The sequence below is a fragment of the Coptis chinensis genome, chromosome 8 (assembly GCF_015680905.1).
Source record: "Coptis chinensis isolate HL-2020 chromosome 8, ASM1568090v1, whole genome shotgun sequence".
Lineage (NCBI taxonomy): Eukaryota > Viridiplantae > Streptophyta > Magnoliopsida > Ranunculales > Ranunculaceae > Coptis > Coptis chinensis.
The window spans coordinates 13,514,951-13,538,460 of NC_141463.1; the positions used below are offsets into that span (position 1 = coordinate 13,514,951).

The 23,510-nt window shown below is 36.4% G+C and overlaps 1 protein-coding gene across 1 annotated transcript; it reads left to right on the forward strand.

Moving 5' to 3' along the window:
• The first annotated feature begins 20,057 nt into the window (after positions 1 to 20,057).
• On the forward strand, positions 20,058 to 22,683 carry LOC147480059 (equilibrative nucleotide transporter 1-like). The gene is made up of 3 exons (XM_086580790.1): positions 20,058 to 20,740; positions 20,796 to 21,556; positions 21,828 to 22,683. The coding sequence occupies exons 2-3, from the start codon at positions 21,004 to 21,006 to the stop codon at positions 22,556 to 22,558; spliced, it is 1,284 nt and encodes a 427-aa protein (XP_086436916.1). The 5' UTR covers positions 20,058 to 20,740; positions 20,796 to 21,003; the 3' UTR covers positions 22,559 to 22,683.
• The last annotated feature ends 827 nt before the right edge of the window (positions 22,684 to 23,510 follow it).

Consider the following 23,510-nt stretch of genomic DNA (forward strand, 5'->3'; position numbering starts at 1 on the left):
GCAAATAATTGATGAAAGGTAAAAGCCAACCTTAGCTTGAAGCTGAAAATAATTGATGTAGTCATTGGTCTCATCCAGCGTAGCATCTTTATCGCCTTGCAAGACTAAAGGACCGTTTAGTATATGACATGCATGGTAAATTCTCAAAAGCAAATGATAATGCATTAGTACACCTGCAGAAATAACATCATTTGCGGAAGACGTAGATTGCAGAAGCGAAACAATACTAAGAAACCAATACTGAGAAACTTCGGATCTCTTTCCTAGCATTCTTCAAACAAACTTTAAACACTAGTAGAATCTTGAAAACTTACTTTAACATGACGATGAACAATACCGAAAACAGTGTCGGTGAATAGTAATCGTGAACAATGCCAGTGAACAGTAAACCCGCTAGAGAAAAAAAAATTGAAACTTGAATTGAGATATAAGAACTTCTTTTTGTGAGAAATCCTTCTTCTTCTTGAAACTCGACTTAAATACTATACTGAAAAAAAACTTAAAGAAACTTAATTTTTTTCTTTTCTTGGTGAGGGATTCCTCTCCTAGCATACCACTGAACCTCGCTCCGATACCATGTTGAATTCTATGTTATTGGTAATGCTAGGAGAGTTGTGACAATGATATACTAGAAAAACCAAGAATAAGAACAGAGAAGACTAGAGATTGATTAGGGTTGGAGTTTAGAGTCTGAGAGAGTTTTGTTCTATACCCAGAGTTACATACTTATACTAAACTAAAACATGATAATAGAAACTACTAGCTATGGATGTCCACACTTATAGAAACATTAGACTTTCCATATTGTACATATTCTAATACTGACATATTCTAATAACAGATAAATTGTCAATTGATGTGCATAGTTTATAAGTTAAGTTGTTGATGATGAGACGTCGAGGAACACGATAAAAAGGGTAAGATATATACCTGAGATTCCTATGCAACCGTTTAGTGCCCAAAGGCAGTGTGGTACACTAACACTGTCCAAATATTCTGTGTGTTGGACTGTATGCTCGGCAGATTTAGCACCAAACATGATGTTAATATTGGAATGGTTTTCCACAGGCTGTCTCATTTGATTGAGAAAGCAGTCTTTCTCTTCGCCGTGCGTCCATAATTTAGGAGTTCACCAAGATGAGCCACTCACAAATATAATGTTGAATTTAGTAAAGCATATCTTTAACTCATCTATAACTCATCACTAAACAACATTGTTTAACTCACAACAATAGATCGAGCTAGAAGGTTTCTAGTGGTCTACTGCTTAAGACTTGGGAGGTTAGGCCCAATGTCTTAGGTTTGATTCCTCCTTCACGGGGGATAAAAATTACAAGAAATAAGCCAAAAGGCCCTAATTCCAGTTTTTATCACTCATAAAACCAGCCGAATTTACAAATCATTGGTTAGGACAAGTTAGACGTCATAATCACTAATAAAACTGGTTTTTGGTTTTTAATCATTCAAAAAGACAAGTCCATGTTGACTAGACTTTTTTTTAATCCAATTATACCCTTCTATGTTTCGTAGTATATAAGTCATCATTCATTTGAACTAGAAACAAAAAAATTGGAAAAACCATCGAGTGAAGCAAAAAGGAAACACAAGATCAATCGTTTTCGATTGAAGATTAAAGCTAAATCTAGAGATTCTATATTTCATTTTATTCGATTTGAAGGTTTGTCTCAACTTTATTATTCAAATCGAAATTGATTCGATTCGATGTTTGTTTTGATTCATTTTATTTGTTTGTTGAATTAGAAAGTTTTTACTTGTTTGTTTTGTTAACTATTTTATTAATATATGTTTATTTTGATTTGATTCGATGTTTTTTTTGTTCGATTCATTATGGATCTAACTTTTTAAGTATGCACTAACAATTGTGCATACCACATTTTTTTAATGATGTGGTTGGTTGATTTTGCAGTGCTATGGATTTTAGTGTGCTACCACCAAATGTCAAGAGGGGTCTTGGTAGACCATGTTTTAAGAGAATTGAGAATACGGGTGCAATGCGCAACAAGCGTCATAAGTGTCGAAAATGTCATTCGACGGACCACCACAATCGCAAGACTTGCACTAGGAAAAAGAATGAGGGGTAGTGGAATGAGGGGGAAAGGAGTGAGGCATTCTGATGTTGCAATTATTTTTTTCCAATGTCAGTAAACATAGAGGAAGTTGCACATACATTCAAGTAAACATACATGATTCTCTATTGGATATTCTGTCAGAATTCAATAAAAGTTTATTTTAGTTTGTTGGTTCCATTTTTTTGTTTACGTATCTATCCTGGAATTTTATCTCCTGTCAGTCCACATTATTTTTGTATGTGAGAGGGTATGCGTAGTTTTCAGTGCACACTTGAAGAGGTATGCACGGACTTTGGTGCATACCCTCTTTTGGGTGTGCACTGACAGTTTTTGCCTTTTGGTGGTGGTAGTTCATCAACAAAAACTAATTGTCAGCTACCACAATATATGCACACAACCATCTCAAGCTGCATTGAAGCAAATCCATGAGGAGAGACAAGTAGTGTGGTTGAAACATTACCAGTTAATTCAGAAACAATGTATCCTACACTGACATGGTATGCACCAGAGATTTTTTTTTGTTTGTTTTGTACAAAACCACAACATGTAAACTTGGTTAATGCACAATTAATACTTATACTATATTCAATTGCATGAATTAAATTCATTAAAAGAAAAATATATAATGTAAACCAAAGATTGTAACATTCATTAAAAAAGTACTTGTTTTCAACTTAAATTCATTATCCAACAAAAACATACATCAGTGGTCCTTGAAAGTTGCAACTAACAATTTCATCCATTCGGCCAACATACATTTTCACAATCAAATTCCTGTGCGATGTTTGGTATGCACTGACGTCTGTGCATACCTCGTGATATAAGAAGTAGTATGCGCGACACTTGTGCATACCATTTTCTTTGTGATGTTTGGTATGCAGCGATGTGCGTTGCATATCTCAAGATACCAAGAAGTAGTATGCACCGACACTTGTGCATACCATTTTCTTTAATGATGTTTGGTATGCACTGACGTTTGTGCATACCTCACATTCCAAGAGGTAGTATGCAATGACACTTGTGCATAACATTTTCTTTGTGATGTTTGGTATGCATTGATGTTTGTGCATACTAAGGTAGCATACTAAGGTGGTATGCACCGACACCTGTGCATACCAGGGTACTATTGTCTTTTTCGGACAAAAGTCAACTATTGTCCTTGAGAGTGTTTTTGAAATGCGGGTGGGTTTTTTGGTTCATTATTTCAGAATTTTGTCCTTTTTAGTTTTGCCCCCTAAAAATTAAAAGGGGATTAAGGAATAAAAGTTTCTTTTAATAATTAAAAATAAAATGAGTGAACGTATTGACCATACCAGCAAGGTGCTTGGATTGGTGACTCCCTTGTGTCTTATTGTATGTCATCTTAAATCTTTTCCACCAAAACCTTTATTAGATGTGTGGGACCAACTTGACCATTGTGAGGTGCATAGTTGTTATTTCTCTGGATATCCATTCTTCGAAGAAAATATTGTATAACCAACTACTACAACCTTAGAACTCATATGCAACTTGTGTAGCATTCACGATGAAAATAGATATAAAAGTTAGCAGAAATATTGGATGCAAAAAGTATCGTGCTTCAAACCTAATATAATCCTAATGCACCTTAAGCTCAAACAATAGTACTATATCTTAAAATGTTGCCCACTGCTCCTTATAGCAATACAACAAATCACTGCACCTTAGTGACCAAGCTTGTAGCAATACAACAAATCACTAAGGTCCTTTCACACTCGATCAGGCATAACACTAAACGTATAATGAGGCACACCAATACATAAATTTACAGATCCATTAAAAGAGGGAAAAAATAGATGAGTTTACATTTAGTACAAAACTGGTCTTTTAGTAACAAACTTATGTGCATTAAGTTTGTACCGAAGCTGAGTTATAGATGAGTTGAAGTTGTCTAAGAATTCAAATCCAATAATAAACTAATACTTGTTAATCAATCTGGTTCAACCCTTCTAAATGATCTTTTTCTATTTGCCCTTGTTTCCACACCTTATATGAAGTTCCCATAGCAGTTAGGTCTTGGTTTTCCTATAGGAAACTTATTCCAAAAATATACTTATTGTTAAGTAAACAAGAAATCAAATTGATATAACAAATATATCATGAACAAACCTTTAATTTCAACAAACAAACAAACTTTTTAGTTCAACGAATGAACTTAATTTACCAATGATTAAATTCGAGCCTAGTGATGATCACTATGTCCTTAAGACAGATTTTCCCCCTCACGGTGCTTAAAGGTTGATGGGAAACTGTCTCCCAAGATAGAATGGATTTCCTTCTATAGAAAGCTAGCACTTCAATTTTATAGAATCAGCGAACACAACATAGTATTTGACTAAGAGCGGGGGGAAGAAAAAGATCAAAACTATGTGTGATCTGGTGTGTCTTTCTCTCCAAATTTATCCACTATTTATAGGTGAGTGTGCCTTTTTGAAACAACACAGTGAAAGTAAACAACTCTTTGAAAAGTCAAATGTTTTGAAAGGGCACACCATTTCGGCATAAAACACTGTTTCGAACCAGTGCCTATTTCGAAAGGTCACACCTTTTCGGCATGATGCACTATTTCGAACTAGTGCACAATTTGAAAGATCGCACCTTTTCGGCATAATGCATTGTTTCGAACCAGTGCATCCTTTCGAAATCAAAAAGATTTTTCTCACTTTACGTACTATTTCAAGAGAAACCCATTTCATCTCAATGTGGGATAACTTGGGAGACAAATTACTCATTCATATCTCAATGGATTTGTGCAAATCCATTTTTCTAACAATCCCCCACATGAATGAAAATTTGGCTTCTTTTATCATAAACATCGGATTTCTGTTCTTTTACAAATGAAAAGATACTGCATCAGGTCAAGTAGCATGGGAGGCCTTGAACTTGCCTTAGTGAAAGGCGATCGGATTTAATTGGACGATCAGTAGACTTAAATTAATGTCCTTGAACTGTCAGCCGTTTGTATAAACCTAGACAATCATCTTCACGCAGTACCTTCTCGAATACTGTTGGTTTTCACGTTTGTGTTCATTTTGGCCTTGAACACTTCATGGTTTCAGAGAGTGCTTTTGAGACATTTGCCTTAAAATTCTCATAGAAGCGGCCCCACTTCACACTCATATAGGTGATTTCTATAAAGAGTATTCTGCAATACTCTACTTAGATAACATAACTTTCCAAGATATAGTAAATCATTAAAAGCTTGACTTATCCTGGGTCTCGCGGTAGATATGCACTGTCTTATATAGGAATGGGTTAGAGTATAATATTACTCTCCAGTGCTAACTGAGTCACAGACATAATTCAGTTGGCCTATTGAACCTAGATCTTGGGATCTCCAGTCAACTAGGTTGGATTTTCCATTATGAGGACTCTTGGTTGATTATCTCAAAGGCTTTAAGCCCATTCCCCTTGATAATCTTTCCACTTGCTCTCTTGTTAAACCTTTTGTAAGCGGATTCGCAATGTTATTTTTTGACCTTACATAGTCGATTGAGATAACTCCATTTGAGAGTAATTGTCTAACGATGTTATGTCTATGACGTATGTGTCGAGACTTCCCGTTATACATGCTACTCTGTGTTCTACCAATAGCAGATTGGCTGTCACAGTGTATACATACTACTGGAACAGGTTTAGCCCGGTTTAGAATATCCTCTAAGAAATTTCAAAGCCACTCTGCTTCTTCTCTAGCCTTGTCCAACGCTATGAATTCTGATTCCATAGTGGACCTTGCTATGCACATGTGCTTTGAGGATTTCCTTAAAATTTATGCATCTCTCCTAGAGTAAAACACCACATTTGATGCTTTTGAGTAATGCTTCAACAATTTCCAATTTTGAATTGATTAATTCAAGGAGATACACAATCTCCCACATTTTTCCAATTTCTCATGACAAATATATATATATATATATATATATATGTTTTTCAAGTGAGGCATCTTGTTAAAGAATGTCACATATCATTCATATAGTGTCGAAACACTTCTAAGACCTCAATTTTGCTTACAAGTATGCTTACAAAATAATATCTTAAGCAATTTTCTTTATTGACACTCTTTGGCGCAATAGTAAAACACATACATCTTACAAATAATAAAATACTTTTAGAACCCTTTTAGCACCCGCCATTCCTAACATCTGGAATAAAGCAAGGATTCTCGGAATCTTGGATCATAATCCCCCCCAAGTGTGGCATTACCACCACCTTGTTTGCTTTCAAGAAGTCCATTCCAAGAATGACTTGAAAATGGTCTAAGCGAGCTACCATCAGGTCCACCTTTCCTCGCCAGTTGTTCATCTTAATGTCAACTTCCAAAGCGAGTCCTTTCACCGGTTCGGCTTCTTGATTCAAGCTTCTCATAGAGCCTTTACATTCTATGAGTTTCAATCCAATAACCTCAGATATATACTCAGAGATTAACGTATGAGTTAAACCAGTATCCACCATTGCTAGTAGACACCCGTAGTTGTTGAGTTCCACCTCTATGAACATAAGGTCGTCATCGGGGACCAAAATGTTCATATCATTCAACGGACTAGTAGGTCTAGCAAATGAAATAGGAACTGCATGAATAGGAGAACCTGGTGGTGTTGTCATTTCTATTCTGAAATAGAAACACACTTTGTTATTCTTTAAAACCAAAAAAGAAAACATAAACAAATTCTGTTAATTAAAAAATATACACTCACAAACTAATATGTGAACTTGCTTCTGTTTGAGAGAGAAAGAATGGAACACCTCCAGTATAATGAGTGGGCGTTGAAAGTACTTTTTTAGTAAGAGACAAACAATGTATAAGATGTCCTTTTCAGAAGGTTCAGACTTGGAAGGTGTGAAAAGTACCTTGTTGTTTATGATTTCTTTTACTGGTTATCAAACCATGAGATGGAACCAATTTACCATTCTTAGTAAGAGACAAAGGCCATGCTTTTAACCGTCTCTGGCACTAACAGTTACCTTGTAAAGGTTTCTAAACCGTCTCTTGCCAACAGGTGTGGTACCGGTTATTTAGTTTTGTGGCCTTTCAAACTTAATTGTACTTACTTTTCGAACATGCATACCTTGCGAACATAGCCTCTTTTCTGAACATGTGTCCTTTCGAACATGCACCTTTTACTAACCAGGCCCAAGCCATAACCAATCAAAACTGAAAGGCTATTATTAGTAATAAAAACTGAAAGTAACCAAGCAAATAGTTTTGTCTGTTGGACATGTATAAAAACATTGAAACGGTGCCTTCCTCACTTTTGACACTTAACTAATTAGTTGTTTCCAAAAGAAAGCAATTGATATCCAGGAAAACTGCGGTGTTTCTTTTAAACATATGCACACGATCCCAATTAAAACATACCTGATTTTTGGACCAATACCTTTCCGTGTGTTACTTTAACATGCCACAAATCCAGTATCTACGGTGAGAAAATTTTCTGCCGCCATTACAATCTTTTTCACTAATGCTACCAATAAAGCGTGAACAAAATCAACTTTATAATTGTTAGTGCATTTGAACTTAACAATAAATATAAACCAGAAAAGATATCTGTCTTAAGTTTGTAGGAAACTTATTCCAAAAATATACTTATTGTTAAGTAAACAAGAAATCAAATTGATATAACAAATATATCATGAACAAACCTTTAATTTCAAACGGACAAACAAACATTTTAGTTCGAATGAACTTAATTTACCAATGATTAAATCCGAGAGCCTAGTGATGATCACTATGTCCTTAAGATAGATTTTCCCCTCACGATTGCTTGAAGGTTGATGGAAACCTGTCTCCCAAGATAGAACGGATTTCCTTTTATAGAAAGCTAGCACTTCAATTCTATAGAATCAACGAAACAACATAGTATTTGACTAAGAATAGGGGAGAAGAGAAAGATCAGAATTACGTGTGTGATTTGGTGTGTCTTTCTCTCCAAATTCATCCACTATTTATAAGTGAGTGGTGCCTCTTTGAAACAACACAGTGACTTTTGGGAAAAAGTAAGCAACTCTTTGAAAAGTCACATGTTTCAAAAGGGACACACCATTTCGGCGCATAAAGCCTTTGTTTCAAACCAATGCCTATTTCTAAAAGTCACACCTTTTCGACGACATGATGCTTGTTTTGAACCGGTGCACATTCGAAAAGGTCGACTTTTTCGCATAATGCTTTTTTTGAACCAGTGCACCCTTTCGAAAAGGTTTTTCTCACTTTACGTACTGTTTCAAGATAAACCCATTTCATCTCAATGTGGGATAACTTGGGAGACAAATTACTCATTCATATCTCAATGGATTTGTGCAAATCCATTTTTCTAATATTTCCGAGGCTATATCTAATTTACAAAGAACTTGGCAGGCATGTTAGAACTGGTAAAACTTGTTGTTGTTGGTGGTTGTTGAGTGTGTGTGTGTGGTGGTGGTGGGATGTCTTGACAGCCCATGGAAAGAAAAATTGCACCTGCAATTGGCTTTAGCATGTTAAGATTGAGCAATAAGAAGGCTATCCTGTTTTTTAGTTGCCACGTCAAGATTGCAAAACTCAAGAACTGATGGGGCTTCCTTTGGCAACTTGAGTTTGGTGGTGGGGGTACAAAAAAGGAAACAAACCAAACCAAAATATTGAAACCACAACATAACTATAAGAAGAACAATTAGAGATTTCAGTTCTTGTCTCGCCAACAAAAACTAAGAAAATTAACTGTCTCATTAAACAAATTTGAAATATGTAAAACATAAATATATCTAACTGCTATGTAGTTTTGCTATTGCATTAGTCGCAACACCCCTCCAAATCGACCCTCCTGATCACCACCATCATTTTCTAAATCTTTGTTGCGAGAGTTGAGACCCCGCGACAAAAAGAGAAAGCAAACATCAACAACCCAAAAAAACAACACCACTCCTCTAGCAATTGACAATCCCAATATTAGAAAAGCTAATCTTCTCCCACTATTAGTTGAGAGGATAATTTTGCAAAGATATGTAAATGATTAGTGGGCAGCAGTAGAACATTGTATCTAAAACTCAACTTTATGAATCTTTTATCATCATTCACCAATGAAGATATCCTAATCAATGGCAACATCCTTCTTATGCAACAACCTTTTATATATTTGATACCTGCAAAAGCAATACACTACTCTTCTAAGCTTGATCAACATCCATCCTGTTTAAGGTGTTTGCTAGTTAATGGAACTGTAACATTCAAGTGAAACGAGAATACTAAGTGAAGAGTGCAACTTCTATGACTGTAAATATCCAAAATCCTTATATACCAATTACCAAAAGCTTTGTAGAATTACAAAACTTTGGTATTCCTTAATTAAGGGTTAAACTGAAAATATGAGACTTACCCAACTGGTTTGATCGCTTCAAAAAAAAAGTATTCACCCTCTAAATGCCACAAACCCAGAGTTGATTAAATGGTTTACAAAACTTGCAATCTAACCAAAAAACAAAGATAGGAGAAAGAATAAAAATCAAATCAGTGAGGTATTAATTAGAATATTGTTTCGACCCCCACTTACATGGCAAACGTCCATTAGTAGGGGTCTCCACTTTATTCGTTTAATCAACAGGGTTAAAGCCTAATTTGCAATACTATGGATCAATGTACAGGCCTATTAACGCATGTGTCTAAGACTGAACCTTAGCCACATGACTTGCCACTAATGTACATTGATTTATGTTCATATTCATTTCTTATCAAAGAGATAATTATCAGTTGACAGTTATATTCTATCACAATTACTCAAGCAACAAGATTACTTGAGCTACAAGGACTCTCTACTCTACCTATATAAATACCACATTATTTTTCATAAGGAACTACGATGAAACTTGATCCCTAGAGAATAGATCTTGGAGTGCGTAGGGCAGCCATTATTTGGTTGGTTTCATCTCCCCAACATCAAATTTCTCTGTTTCTTAGTCGTTCTTTACCATTGCTCTCGTTGTGTTGAAGCAGTTTACTGCCGAAACATAATTGGCGCTGTCTGTGGGGAATTTAGAATTCATTATCACGTGAAACAATCAAGATGATAAGCACAAGAAGCAGACCAAATAGTCAACATATTCCTCCTGCTAATAGGAATTGCAACCCTCAAAATTCAAATCGCCAATGCAAGAACCGTTGAACAATCAAGTTGCTCCTAGTGGTAAGATCAATTCTCAACATCCAACCGTAGCGGCCACCGCGCCACCACCACCGCTTAGCTATCGCCACTCCTAATCACGGTTGGCGTGAGTTCTGACGAGTCAAAAATTTAAAATAGGAACTTGAGAAGGAAGCGGCAAAGAGGCAAAGGCGGTGGATGAGGCTGCAAATTCAACAACATCGGCGACCCACGAAGGGGCCGAGGCCATTCCAGTGTATGGGACCGTCTTGAAGATCCACTTCATTGTCCTCAACAACGTGTTATTTCTCAAACACAATCAACCAGTGCACACTCTAAGAGTAATGACCTATTACCCGTACTTATGGGGAGAATCGGATTGGCAGGGATAACTACTACCCTAGACATGTCCGATCTCAAATGGAAGATTTACCTCTGAAGAAGCAATTTCAGGGAAGACCGCCATCCGAGATATTCCGACATGACTGGGAAGGCGGGCATCGAACAAAACAACAACACATGGAAGTGGTATAATTATACCGACCACCCGCCAAGGGTGACTACCGCCTAAGGCAGGCTGGTTCTGAGGGATAGACAAAGACAATCACCCGGTCGGAGTGATCGTCGCGTCCGCCAAAGATCTCTAACTCCAATAAGAGATAATGGAAGGTATTCTTCTCCACATGGGCACGGCATTTGGGGCGTCGGTTGTTCTAGCCAATACTTTAACTCTAACAGAACAACAGTTGAAAGAGTTGATTGCAAAAGAACTTAACGATAGAGAGTCAAGGGATGTAAGAATGAAAAACTTGACAGTCAATGATGGCGTACTTGATAAGTTTTCGCTCGACATTCAGGAAGCTTACCACTATCCCGACTTCATGATCAAACAACCCGATTTTGAACTTTATGATGAGTCGGAAGGAGATCCTGGCTTGTATGTTCTATCGTTCAAAAATAAGTTGGTGTTATGGGGTGGTGGAGATGATCCGTTCATGTGTAAGCTCTTTCCATCAACTCTAAAGGGAGAAGCATTACCTTGGTTTAGTGAGTTGCCTTCAAGATCAATTCACCAATACAATGAACTAGAAAATCAGTTTGTTAATCGTTTCCGCCACAATTCCAAGACACCAAAGGATGTCGACTCACTTTTGAACATCAAGCAACAACGTGATGAAAAGTTACGTACTTTTGTTACTAGGTTCCGGAAAGCAGCAGCACCGCCGCCGCCGCTTACCAATACGGTACAAACGCCTTCGAAAGAAGGCATCGCGGAAGAAAGTATATGGAAAAACTTCATCCTAGATTGGACCGACCTGACAGGGAAGGCCGACCTCGCAGATTTGCGGAAAATTGCCATCCTAAATAGGTCCGTCCAGACAGGGAAAAAAGGCGTCACGGAAGAAAGTATAAAGAAAAACTTCATCCCGTTTGGACCGACGGCGGGGGGAAGGCCGACCCGCAGATTCGCGGAAAATTGCCATCTTAGACATGTCCGCCCAGACGGGAAAAAAAGGCCGCGGAAGAAAGTATAAAGAAAACCTTCATCCTAGGCTGGACCGACGGCGGGGAAGGCCGACCGCAGATTTGAGAAAAGCGCCATCCCGCATGAGTCCGACCGGCGAGGGGATGGAAGGTGTCACAGAAGCAACTAGAGGGAAGACCACAATCCCAGACAAACTACCGACCTAGATAGGTTGGTTATATGCAAAGAAAAAAACAATCTCCAGTCGGACCCGAAAGTGTGTACCGCCTAAAATCTCTAACTGTGTAAGAGGTAATGGCGGTGTCATCTTCCACATAGGCTCGACCGGGGCGTCATGCGTTTAAATCTTCTGGGTGAAATGGATTTCACTCTTCAATATAATTTTTTCCGATCTGCTGGGAAAAATAATGGAGGCTTATATCGATGATATAGTCGTTAAATCGAAGGATACGGGTGATCATCTTTCCGATCTTTAACTTGTTTTGATAGGCTTAACAAAGTATAACATGAGACTCAATCCGCCAAATGTTCTTTTGGGCCTTTCTTACGGAAAATTTACGGGATACCTCATGACTCGTAGAGACTTTAAAAAGGGGGCAGACTTGGAACATTAATTGTGAGATGACATTGCAACAAATGAAGAAATACTTGGTTAGTCCTCCTATATTGACAAGTCTTTCAGCGGGTCAACCTAGTGGCATATACTGGCAGCTACAACTCAAAATTTGTTAGTGTTGTTCTTTTCATTGATGATGGTAGACCCGTCTTTTATCATAATCAAGTAGATTAGCCCGAATGGGGAAGTTATCTTAATGCATATAGCAATGTCTTTGAAAGTTGTACTCTTGAAAAAGGATATGCTCGGCTTCTTTGATAGCTGATTTTTGATTGATGATTCTCTATTTCACGATTTCTTGCGGGGAAGAATCTATGGAAGACGATACGCCGGCGGGGGCGACGAAGACCAACATGAAAACGCAATTCCTAATCCCATTGACCTATGTATTGTTCACTCAGATGGCTCCCATAGTAAATCTGGGTCTGGAATTGGATGTGTTTTTGTTAAACCCGGCGGAGAAAAGATTGGGAAATCTGTGCGACTTGGCTTCACCGCTTCAAATAACGAAGCCGAGTATGAGGCTGCCATTTGTGCCTTGAGAATAGTTTTGACACTGGGGGCGCGAAAGCTCCAGTTATACACGGATTCTCACCTTGTTGCCAATCAGTTTGGTGGGTCTTTTGAAGCAAGAGATGAGCGTATGACAGCTTATCTTAGTTTGATACATAGTCTTACTCGACAAGTTGATAGCATCTCTATCACTCAAAGACCCCGAAATGACTTATGTCATGCAGATTCATTGGCTTATCTCTCCGCCGCCGTTAGAAGCGAAGGGTCAAGACACATCACTTTTGAAGTCATCTTTTCGTCAGTCTAAGTTTGAACGTTTTTACGCTCGCTTAGTTCATTACTATCATTACGAAAAAATCGTGAAGTTACCATATTTAGCTTTGTCGGTCTAAGTTTGATCGCTTTTTACGCTCGCTTAATCATTACTATCGCTACGACAAGATCTGACGAAGTTACTACGTTTAACTTCGCCAGTCTAAGTTTGAACGCTTTTACGCTCGCTTAGTTCATTACTATCATTACGAAAAATCGTGAAGTTACCACATTTAGCCGTCGGCTTAAGTTTGAGCGCTTTTTTTCGGCTTAATTCATTACTATCATTATGAAAAATCCACGAAGTTACCACATTTAGCTTTGTCGGTTTAAGTTTGAGCGCTTTTTTTTCGCTTAGTCATTACTATCACTACAACAAAATCGACAAAGTTACTACGTTTAACCCGCGATCTAAGTTTGAAGCGCTTTTAAACGCTTAGTCATTACTATCGCTACAACAAAGACAAAGTTACTACGTTTAACCGCGGTCTAAGTTTTGACGTTTTTACGCTTTCGCTTAGTTCGTTACTATCACTATAACAAAATCGACAAAGTTACCCGCGTTTAGCTTTATCGGTCTAAGTTTGAATACTTTTGCATTTCGCTTAGTCCGTTACTATCACTCACGACAATATCCGACTAAGTCATCGGCGTTTCGTTTTGTCGGTCGAAGTTGAGCGTTTTTACACTCGCTTAGTCTAATTTTGCCGAGTTAAGTTAGCATTGGGGGCATTTTTTCTCTACATGGGGCGTCTCGTTCTATTTCATTTCAATTGTATAAATCTACAACATTGTCGGTTTTCCGCGGTATGTTATCGACACAACAACAATATTCAATAACAAACCCATCTTTATTTTTATTTTTATCAAAAGAAGTTTTAGCTCTATGGTATTACATTTACATGATTACCTAATCAATTGTCTCGTCAATTGTCTTACGGTTGTTCGATTAAATCTTAATTTTCATCTTGAAATCTGCATTTCGCTTATCGCTTTTCGGTTAACTATTTTTGATCATTCCTTTTTCTAAGGCATTGTGCGCTCTTTCTCAACGACTTCATCGACTTCTTTAATTCATCGACATTAATTGGCCTTTACGTGCTAATTTTTTTCCGTCAACTCTTTATGAATATAATTTGCTTTCGTAATACCGCCGTTTCTCCGTCGCGGCGAGAATTTGCATTCGATCAACTTTCTTAGCGAAAACTTTATTCAGCTTCATTATTTTTCTAAGGCATTTGTGCGATCTTTCTCTGAAAAATTTTCGGTGAAAATTTTTCGTCGGCTTCATTATTTTTTTTCTAAGGCATTGTGCGATCTTTCTCTGAAAAATTTCCGGCGAAAATTTTAAATCGGCTTCATTATTTTTTCTAAGGCATTGTGCCGATCTTTCTACGAAAAAATTTCCGAGCGAAAATTTTCGTCAGTTTCATTATTTTTTCTAAGGCATTGTACCAATCTTTCTACGAAAAAATTTCCGAGCGAAAATTTTCGTCAACGTAATTATTTTTTCTAAGGCATTGTGCCGATCTTTCTACGAGAAATTTTCCAAGTGAAATTTTTGACAGCTTCATTATTTTTTCTAAGGCATTAAACCGAACTTTCTGAGCGAAACTTTCCGAGGCTCGTACAACCGACGTTTTTCCGTGCGGCAAAAATTCGCATTACGTTAACTTTCTAAGCGAAAAATTTATTCAGCTTTTTTATTTATTTTTCTACGGCATTGTGATCTTTCTGCTCGAAATTTTTCGTCAATATCTTTTGCTCGTAATTCCTCAATTTCAACCTGCAACAAATATACAAATATTTTCATCGATCTTTTCGACTTAACCAAAATTTTAAGATAAGCGATAAAAAATACTAACATACCTGTTTCATGCTGTCGAAATTTTTTGACACCGCTTTGTCATATTTTCCGCACTTTTCTCCGTCTTCTTCGGCAACACAAATTCAATTTTGATCGAAACCCGTCATCCTATGGCGGTTTCTTGAAAACAATGATACTAGCTTGTGGCGGCGAGGATGCGATCAATTTCTTGACATCTCTTCCAACCGATCCACAATCTTCCAAGTCAAGATGATTTGTAGGTTCATCAAGGAGAAGTATGGTCGGATTCATGAACAAGGCGCGTGCCAATGCAATTCTCATTCGCCTTCCACCCGGAGAAATCCCGAAGTTTTTTTATCTTGCATCTTCTTATTGAACCCAAGTCCAAACAAAATCTCAGCCGCCCGCTTTCGGCCAGTCATCGGCTGCCTGCACTTTCTTTTTTTTGCTAGTATGGTAACTTGAATTCCTTGGTTTGGGATCTTCCACTTGTAAATTGATGAAGAGGTAACACGATTTTTGGCGATCGTCCGTGGACCGTGGTTCAGATGAAGGATAACACATTCTTCTTGTGAATTATTCCAACGCTTGAGATATGCATCGTAAAGTAAGGATAAGATATCAAGTTGGACCCGAGTTTGCATCGTGCCGGTTTGATAATGGCCTTTGGGGAACTCTTTGTAATATGGTTGAGGCGATCTCTTCTGGTATGCCTTGCATATCATCTGCCATTAGATTAACTTCCTCCAAGGTTTTAGGATAAACAAACATGGTCGATGGTAAACTTCAAGGATTGTAAAGATTTTAGGAAACTGCTACTAATAAACAAGGTTCCGGTAATTAAGCGATCCTAACCGACTTAGGAAACTAAAATTTAATTTAAAAGAAATAAAGTTGCATGTCGAACCCAACTCAAAAAGCCTTGAGCCCTGGACAGACTAGACTATGTATGCGGGGCAGTATTGGACTTGTTGACTTCATCAACATGTTTGTGAGCCAAAGACAACGTTTGGCTTATAGTCACGTAAGTTCTTGCTACCATGTCGCTCCGCCTCCAAGTCAATTTGCTTATATAACACTCCTCCTGCATGTGCGCTCCAAGTCAATTTGTTATTAAGTATTTTGTTCCCTTATTTACTTATGAGGACTCTTTACTTATTTATTTGTCACTTCATCCTTCATAATTCATTGCTACCATGGTAAATACATCAATTTAGTTATTTCTTTTTTATTCTTTTCTCATTATTTTTTTCGTTGATTTTCTTTTCTCTTCTTTGCCATATGAACTTCGTTCACATGGCATAGTCCCGATAATTCACTTAATTTTTTCCGATTGTCTATTTTCCTATCGTTTTACGTTCACATGACACTTTGTTATACATTCCGCTTTACTCTTTTAGGTATTCTATTTTTTTCTTTTTTTTTTTTCTTTCTTTTGCCATGTGAACTTTGTTCGCATGACAAAGAGGGTGTGTTTCGACCCCCACCCTACGGCAAGCGTCCATTAGTAGGGGTCTCCACTTTATTCGTTTAATCAAGCGGGGTTAAAACCCAATTTGCAATACTATGGATCAATGTACAGGCCTATTAGCATGTGTCTAAGACTGAACCTTAGCCACATGACTTGCCACTAATGTACATTAATTTATGTTCATATTCATTTCTTATCAAAGAGATAATTATCAGTTGACAGTTATATTCTATCACAATTACTCAAGCAACAAGATTACTTGAGCTACAAGGACTCTCTACTCTACCTATATAAATACCACATTATTTTTTATAAGGAACTACGTTGAAACTTGATCCCTAGAGAATAGATCTTGGGTACGTAGGTAGCCATTATTTGGTTCAGTTTCATCTCCCCCAACATCAAATTTCTCTGTTTTCTTAGTGCGTTCTTTACCATTGCTCGTTGTGTTGAAGCGGTTTTGCCGAAACAAATACTAAAAATTAAATGATGTCCCTATTGAAATGGCGGTGTCGAAGTTCTTTAATTTGCTTACTCCATGATTGAATTGAAATGGAATATCAAATTTCTTAGCTTCATCCGTCAACCAAATGGCTGCTTGTTCCAACACCTCTTCTTGTTCAATACTTGAATATACAAGAGCTATCCATCTAGCAAATGAATCAAATCAAATAAGCTCTACCGTAGGTGCTGAAGACTAAAAGTGAGGAATGAATAAATTTGAGCGTTCGAGAAATTAGAAATTGGCTAGCAAAATCCATCGTTGTATGACACACGGTTTTTAATGGGGAGAAGTAAGGCTTTACTTCTATATTTGAGAACTAAGAGTGGCAGACCAAAGTTTTTTTGTGAGTTTTATTTGTTTTGAATTTTAGATGAAGAAGTTCAATGAGAGAGGACACCAATCGTTAAAAGTCATTTACTCTCTTAGTAATTCTAATAGTGCTAATTAACTGTTTTTAATTTTCTAATAGTGCACTGCAGCGCCTCCTGACCCTTGATTTATACCACCTTAAATTGAATCCCAGCCATTGGCTATAAAAGCAGCCCTGTTTGGCCAAAATGCTTGGTTATTACTTATTAGCCATTTGTTCTTCACGTCAAACTTCAATTTTAACATATAGGCATAAGATAATACAACACTCTAATTGCCTCATTGCATTTGTATTTTGATCAAAACTTAACACATTTAGATCCTAAAAAGATAATCACAAAAGACACGAAAACACAACACAGGAGAACTAAATAGTTGTCAACAATGTGTGTTATTGAAATAAATATATAAGCAAAATAATAAATAAAAAAGTCATGGCTGAAGATCAAGCTAGGGACTTCGTACCTTAGACAGTAAACATTTTTAGAGTGAGGCCAACGAATAGAATCAAAATTTCTAAAAAATATATGAAATGAAGCAATGGGGGTCAAGAACATGGAGCAAATGTTACCAATTTGGGGAAAAAAAGAAATTGGAGCATGGAAAGAGACATACCTGGAAATATTGCTCAAATATTAGAGCATATAAAATCAAAAGTTCAAGTGGCAATTAAACTTTTTTCACTTAATTGGGATAAACCTTTGAGTTTATCTTTTGGGCGAAGGTTTTAATTATTGAATCCCAACAGTGTCCAAGGTCTTAATGGCGAGACCGAGAACGAAAGGTTTGAACACTTGACTCGTGTTGACATGAGGTTACTTCAGCCAACCTAACCACACCCCAGTTCTCTTGAATTCTTGACATGCCATTTCTATTTCATCAAAGCAATCCAAACCTCAGTTTCAGAATATTTCATAATAAAATACATAAATCATAAGTGACGAACTCCAAATAAATTGAAAAGTTTCACCTTTCGATCAGCCAAATCAGGGAGTTATATTCTAGAATGAACTGACATAATTCTGGAATGAAACAAATCAAACAATAAATCAAAAATAAAATTTTCAAGAAGCTTGGGGATTTCAATGAGACAAATAGATGAAAATTAAGTATTGAATTTTCAAGAAATTAGGAATTCAGCAAAACCCACTGACGAAAACATGTAAAAAACAAACCCCAACAATGAAATCTCACGAAGCTCAAAACCTCTCAAGAATAGAATTGAGCATCAAACTAACCTTTATTTTTTCGGAGGAGAATAATCGTTGATGTTGAATTAAAATCAAAACCCTTGAACAAATTAAACTTCAAGAAGCAGGAGAAAATATGATTTTTTTTTTTTTCATTTTGTTATCTTTTATTTTTGGCAAAAGAAAGTGAGAGACGGAAAGAGATTGAGAGGGAGACGGAAAGAGAAAGGACTATGTGTATTTATGGTAATTAAAGACACCTAATTAATATGAAGTAGGCATTTATTGTGTGAGCGTACAATTCAAAATGGCATGGATTTGGTTTTTAATTAACCACTACATGGAATGACCGATTACCCCTACTAAGCAGTGTTAAGCAACACTTTAATTGAAAGACAATATGGGTACTACTTAATTTATATTGGTGTAAAAAACCAAATAGTCATTCTTAATAGTATTTAGGTGCTTGATTTAATTATTCATTAGGGTATTATTATGCGTAAGAAAAATACCTGGATGAATTTAAGAGTCCATATTAGTTATAGGAGATACTACTAGTAGAGATATACATGATTTAATATCATGCTCATGTAGGATCTTTTTACAGCAATAAATTTTAAAAGGGAAGCCGGTTCAAAACTAATAGATAGGTTGGAGCATGCACACTAAAATCTGACTTCTAGCCTTGTATATATTGCTATAAGATGGGAAACAATTCATGGGTACTATAAGTTCACGGCTTCTTATCTTATATATATAAGTAATCAAATTCACATGTTCCTACTTATATTAATTGACTAAAAATTGATTAACAGGTTAGGCTCATACACACTAATAATGTCTGATTTGGCCTTAACCTTTAACTTTGAATAATAATTATTATTAAAGGGTCATTATTAAATGAGCAACAATTCAAGACTATGCCTGGGTAATCAAAACTCATTAATGATTTTGATTTTCACTAAAATGTCCATGCGTCGCACCAAATATCATGATTTCTTTTCATGTAATAAATCAAGTCCACACATTCCTACTTAATATAAGTAACCAAACCTTAACAAAAATCAAGAGAAGAAATCCAACACGCACAATGTAAGTGTATTAATACATACCTAAATTATCCAACAGGGAAACCAATGTAGAGTCAAACCACAAGACATTAATAATCACGATAATAAATCGTAGGTGTGAATATATATTAAGGGTTATTTAGGGTTTGGTCCTACTTATTTAGGGGTATTTAGGTTTTAGTCATAAAATTATCGATTATTAGGTTTTAGTCCTATTTCTATCTATTGACCTTGAGTTGTCTTAGTTGACCGTGGTCAAACCATTTTATAATAATATATTTTTCATTTTTTTTTATCAAAATGGCCAAACTACCCTTCAGCGTGCTTTGCATGTGACTTTAGAGAGTCGTTGAAAATGGCCAAACAATGGACACGTGTAAAAAATATGAAGCATTGATCCAATGGCCAAAATTAGAGAGTCGTTGGAAGTTGTCTCTTTGTTGTACTATAAAAGAAGGCTACAACACTCACACTCTTCACTCAACAACCTGAACACTGAAGCAAAAACATGGGTGGAGCTCCTGTTCGAACTTTCATTGTACCAAAGGTATTTCATCAACTTAAATTCACCAAAAATATTTCACGAACTTATATTCAAACTCTTTTTTTGTTGTATCCAAAATAATTCTCAAATGCTCAAATGCAAAATAATTCTCAAATGCTCACGAAAGTTCTAACAACCAATTCAAATAATCTACTTCATAAAATCAACAACAACAATAATACTAATGTTTCATTAAAGAAGAACAAATTTGTAATAGACTAGACTTCAAAATAATTAATTTCAATCTAAATAATATAATTTATATTGTTTTAAAAATTAGAGTTGTTATATAGCACCAGATCTGTGAGTAAGCCACGATGGGGACTGGAAAATACCTAGAATCAACGGTAAAAATCAAATAGAATTGGTTAACAGGATTTTAATTGTTGTTAAACAAAATGTAATAGTTGTCAAACCGTGAGCCAGGATGGGCGGGTTAGCTGGACTGAAAGTCAAAAATACCAACAGTGAACAAAAATCCAATTTGTTAACAAGATTTGAAGGAAATCCAACCGTTTATTTTAGAAAGACTCTCTCTAACGGCTCAAAATACAGATAACTGGCGACTGTTGAGATGTCAGGTGAGAGAAAAAGTGTGCAGAAAGCTAATGCTAAAAGTAGACAAGGATATGGATTTTTCTCTGAAATGCTCACGTGATCCAATGCTAAAAGTAGACAAAAGGATATGGGATGTCAGGTGCGAGAAAAAGTGTGCAGAAACGCCAGAAAGGATAGTATCGTCAGAAATGTGTAAGTGTCGATTTTGAAAGATGCCAAACCCAGGTTGTGGTTGATTTTGTATCAGAACATAAAACAAACATTAAACTCCCACGTTCGCTCACACAAGAACATAAACAAAGTAAATAAAATACTAAAAAAAATGGTAGGCATACTCGTGGATGAAAAAGATTCAGGGGAATCAGAAGAAGCACTTTTAATCAGTTTTGCAGCAACCCCAACAAATATAATTTCATACCAACAAATACCCAAAGACACTTTCCACTTGGCCTACATAATTTACTTCACTTTGGGTGCTGGTTATCTTTTACCATGGAATGCATTCATCACAGCCGTAGATTACTTTTCCTACTTGTATCCCGATGCAAGTGTGGACCGTGTTTTCGCAGTTGTTTACATGGTTATATGTTTGATTTGTTTGTTTGGTATTGTTGTGTACGCTCATAGATCGAATTCTTATGTTCGGATTAACGTTGGGCTGGTTTTGTTTATGGTTTCAATGCTTGTTATACCGATTATGGATGTTTTGTATATAAAAGGGAGAGTGGGGTTGTGGAAGGGGTATTATGTTTCTATTGGTGCTGTCGCTCTTGCTGGTGTTGCTGATGCTTTAGTTCAAGGTGGTGTTAATGGTTCTGCTTGTGAACTTCCTGAAAGATACATGCAAGCTGTTGTTGCTGGAACTGCTGCTTCTGGTATTGTTAAAGATGGATTATTTATTGTGTTTTTTTGTGTTTTGCCTTGTTTGGATAACTTTTTAATTGGTGTTGATTTGTTGATGGGATGCTTAAGGATTGGTAGAATTGGGATTAGTTTCTTAGGGAGAAATGGCATATTTAGTACTCCGATCCCTTGTTAAAGAGATAGGTGGGGTCTAAACCTCCATTTTGGATGGGGTAGGAAGGGGTAGGAAGGACAGAATTAGCATACAGATAATATATCCTAATATTGAACTATTGAATTCAGGTGTGCTAGTTTCAGTTTTGAGGATCATAACCAAATCAGTATTTTCACAAGATGCACATGGTCTACGAAGGAGCGCAAACCTTTATTTTGCTGTCAGTATAGTCTTTATGGCCATTTGCATTGTTTTCTGGAATTTGGTTGATCGGCTTCCAGTTATCAAGTACTACAAAGATATCAAAAGGCAGGCTGTAAACGAGCATAAAAGTGAGAAAGTGTCACTGACAGGGTCTGCATGGAGATCAACCTTGTGGGACATTGTAGGCAGAGTGAAGTGGTATGGGTTTGGGATCGTCCTTCTCTGCATTGTGACGTTGTCGATATTTCCAGGATATATTTCAGAGGATGTGCACTCCCCAGCTCTCAGGGATTGGTATCCGTTACTTCTCATTACCTGCTACAATGTGTTTGATCTGGTTGGTAAGTCTTTGACCGCAATATATCTCCTTGAGAATACAAAAGTTTCTGTTGGTGGATGTGTTGGAAGGCTTCTGTTCTATCCTCTCTTCTTGGGTTGCTTGCATGGTCCTGAATTCTTCAGGACGGAGATCCCAGTAATAATTCTTACAAGCCTTCTCGGTTTGACCAGTGGCTACTTGGCAAGCGTCTTGTTGATTTTGGCTCCGAAATCAGTACAAATACAACACTCAGAAACTGCAGGGATTGTGCTTGTGCTTTTCAATGTTGTTGGTCTGGCAGCGGGTTCGGCTGTATCTTGGTTTTGGGTCATTTAGTTGCAGTCTTAAATTGTTTATGAATTGTGCACTACCGATTTGGCCACCTGTTTATCTTTATCCAATTTAGAAGTGTAAAAAACCCCTTAAAATTGTATAAAATCGCGATTGCACTTCCAGTACTACAAGACATCTTTATTCGTAATTTTTTTTTTTTTTTTTTTTTTTGGTTGGTTGGTACTTTTTATTTCTTTCCATGAATTTGAATGTTATTCCTTACACTCATCTTTCCAAGCCATAAGGTAACAAGGACTCATCTTTTATTATCACTCCACAGTAGGGTTGAGTTCGGATCGGATCAAGGGCCTTTGAAAAAAATTCAAATATTTTTCGGATGGCCATATCTTTTCCAATTCCAATGTAAATTTTTTTTTTTGGATGTGTAATTTTTTTTTCCGAATTTAAAAATTTTAGAAAATAAAAAAAAAATTATAAAATTAGGAAGGAAATAGGAAATTTAAATCATACAATCGGGTTCTCTTTTAGGTAAATCTTCTTTATCCAGTTAATACATTCAATTCAATAAACAATCACTTGGACCTTCAACAATCATTTTCAATATGTTAGTGCCTTAATTAAGTAAATAAAGATAAGAGAGTGAGACGGACACGTACAAAAATAAAAGTCTATATTTATTGAAGGTGTGTGAGAGAGACAAAGTTTTACTTGGGTTGGTTTGTAACGTAATCTATTTGTGGTTCTGATTTAGTAACTATCTATGTTGCACGGACACGGATGCAGATGCGAACGCAGACACAAACACGACAACTCAGGTATATCTCAAAAAAGTAAGACATGGACGCAGCACAAGACGCGAAAATTAATTAATATTTATAATTTTATTTTATATAAATTGAACATTAAAAACTAAATTAAATGTATCAATATTCATAATAAATTCAAAACTATTCATGATAAATAGCCACAAGATTAAGTTTAATATTTCATAATC

Bases quoted from the DNA above. Each gene is read 5' to 3' on its own strand.
- LOC147480059 (XM_086580790.1), top strand. From the start codon at position 21,004: ATGGTAGGCATACTCGTGGATGAAAAAGATTCAGGGGAATCAGAAGAA. The intron at 21,557-21,827 runs GTATTGTTAAAG...TATTGAATTCAG, and splicing joins TGCTGGAACTGCTGCTTCTG to GTGTGCTAGTTTCAGTTTTG.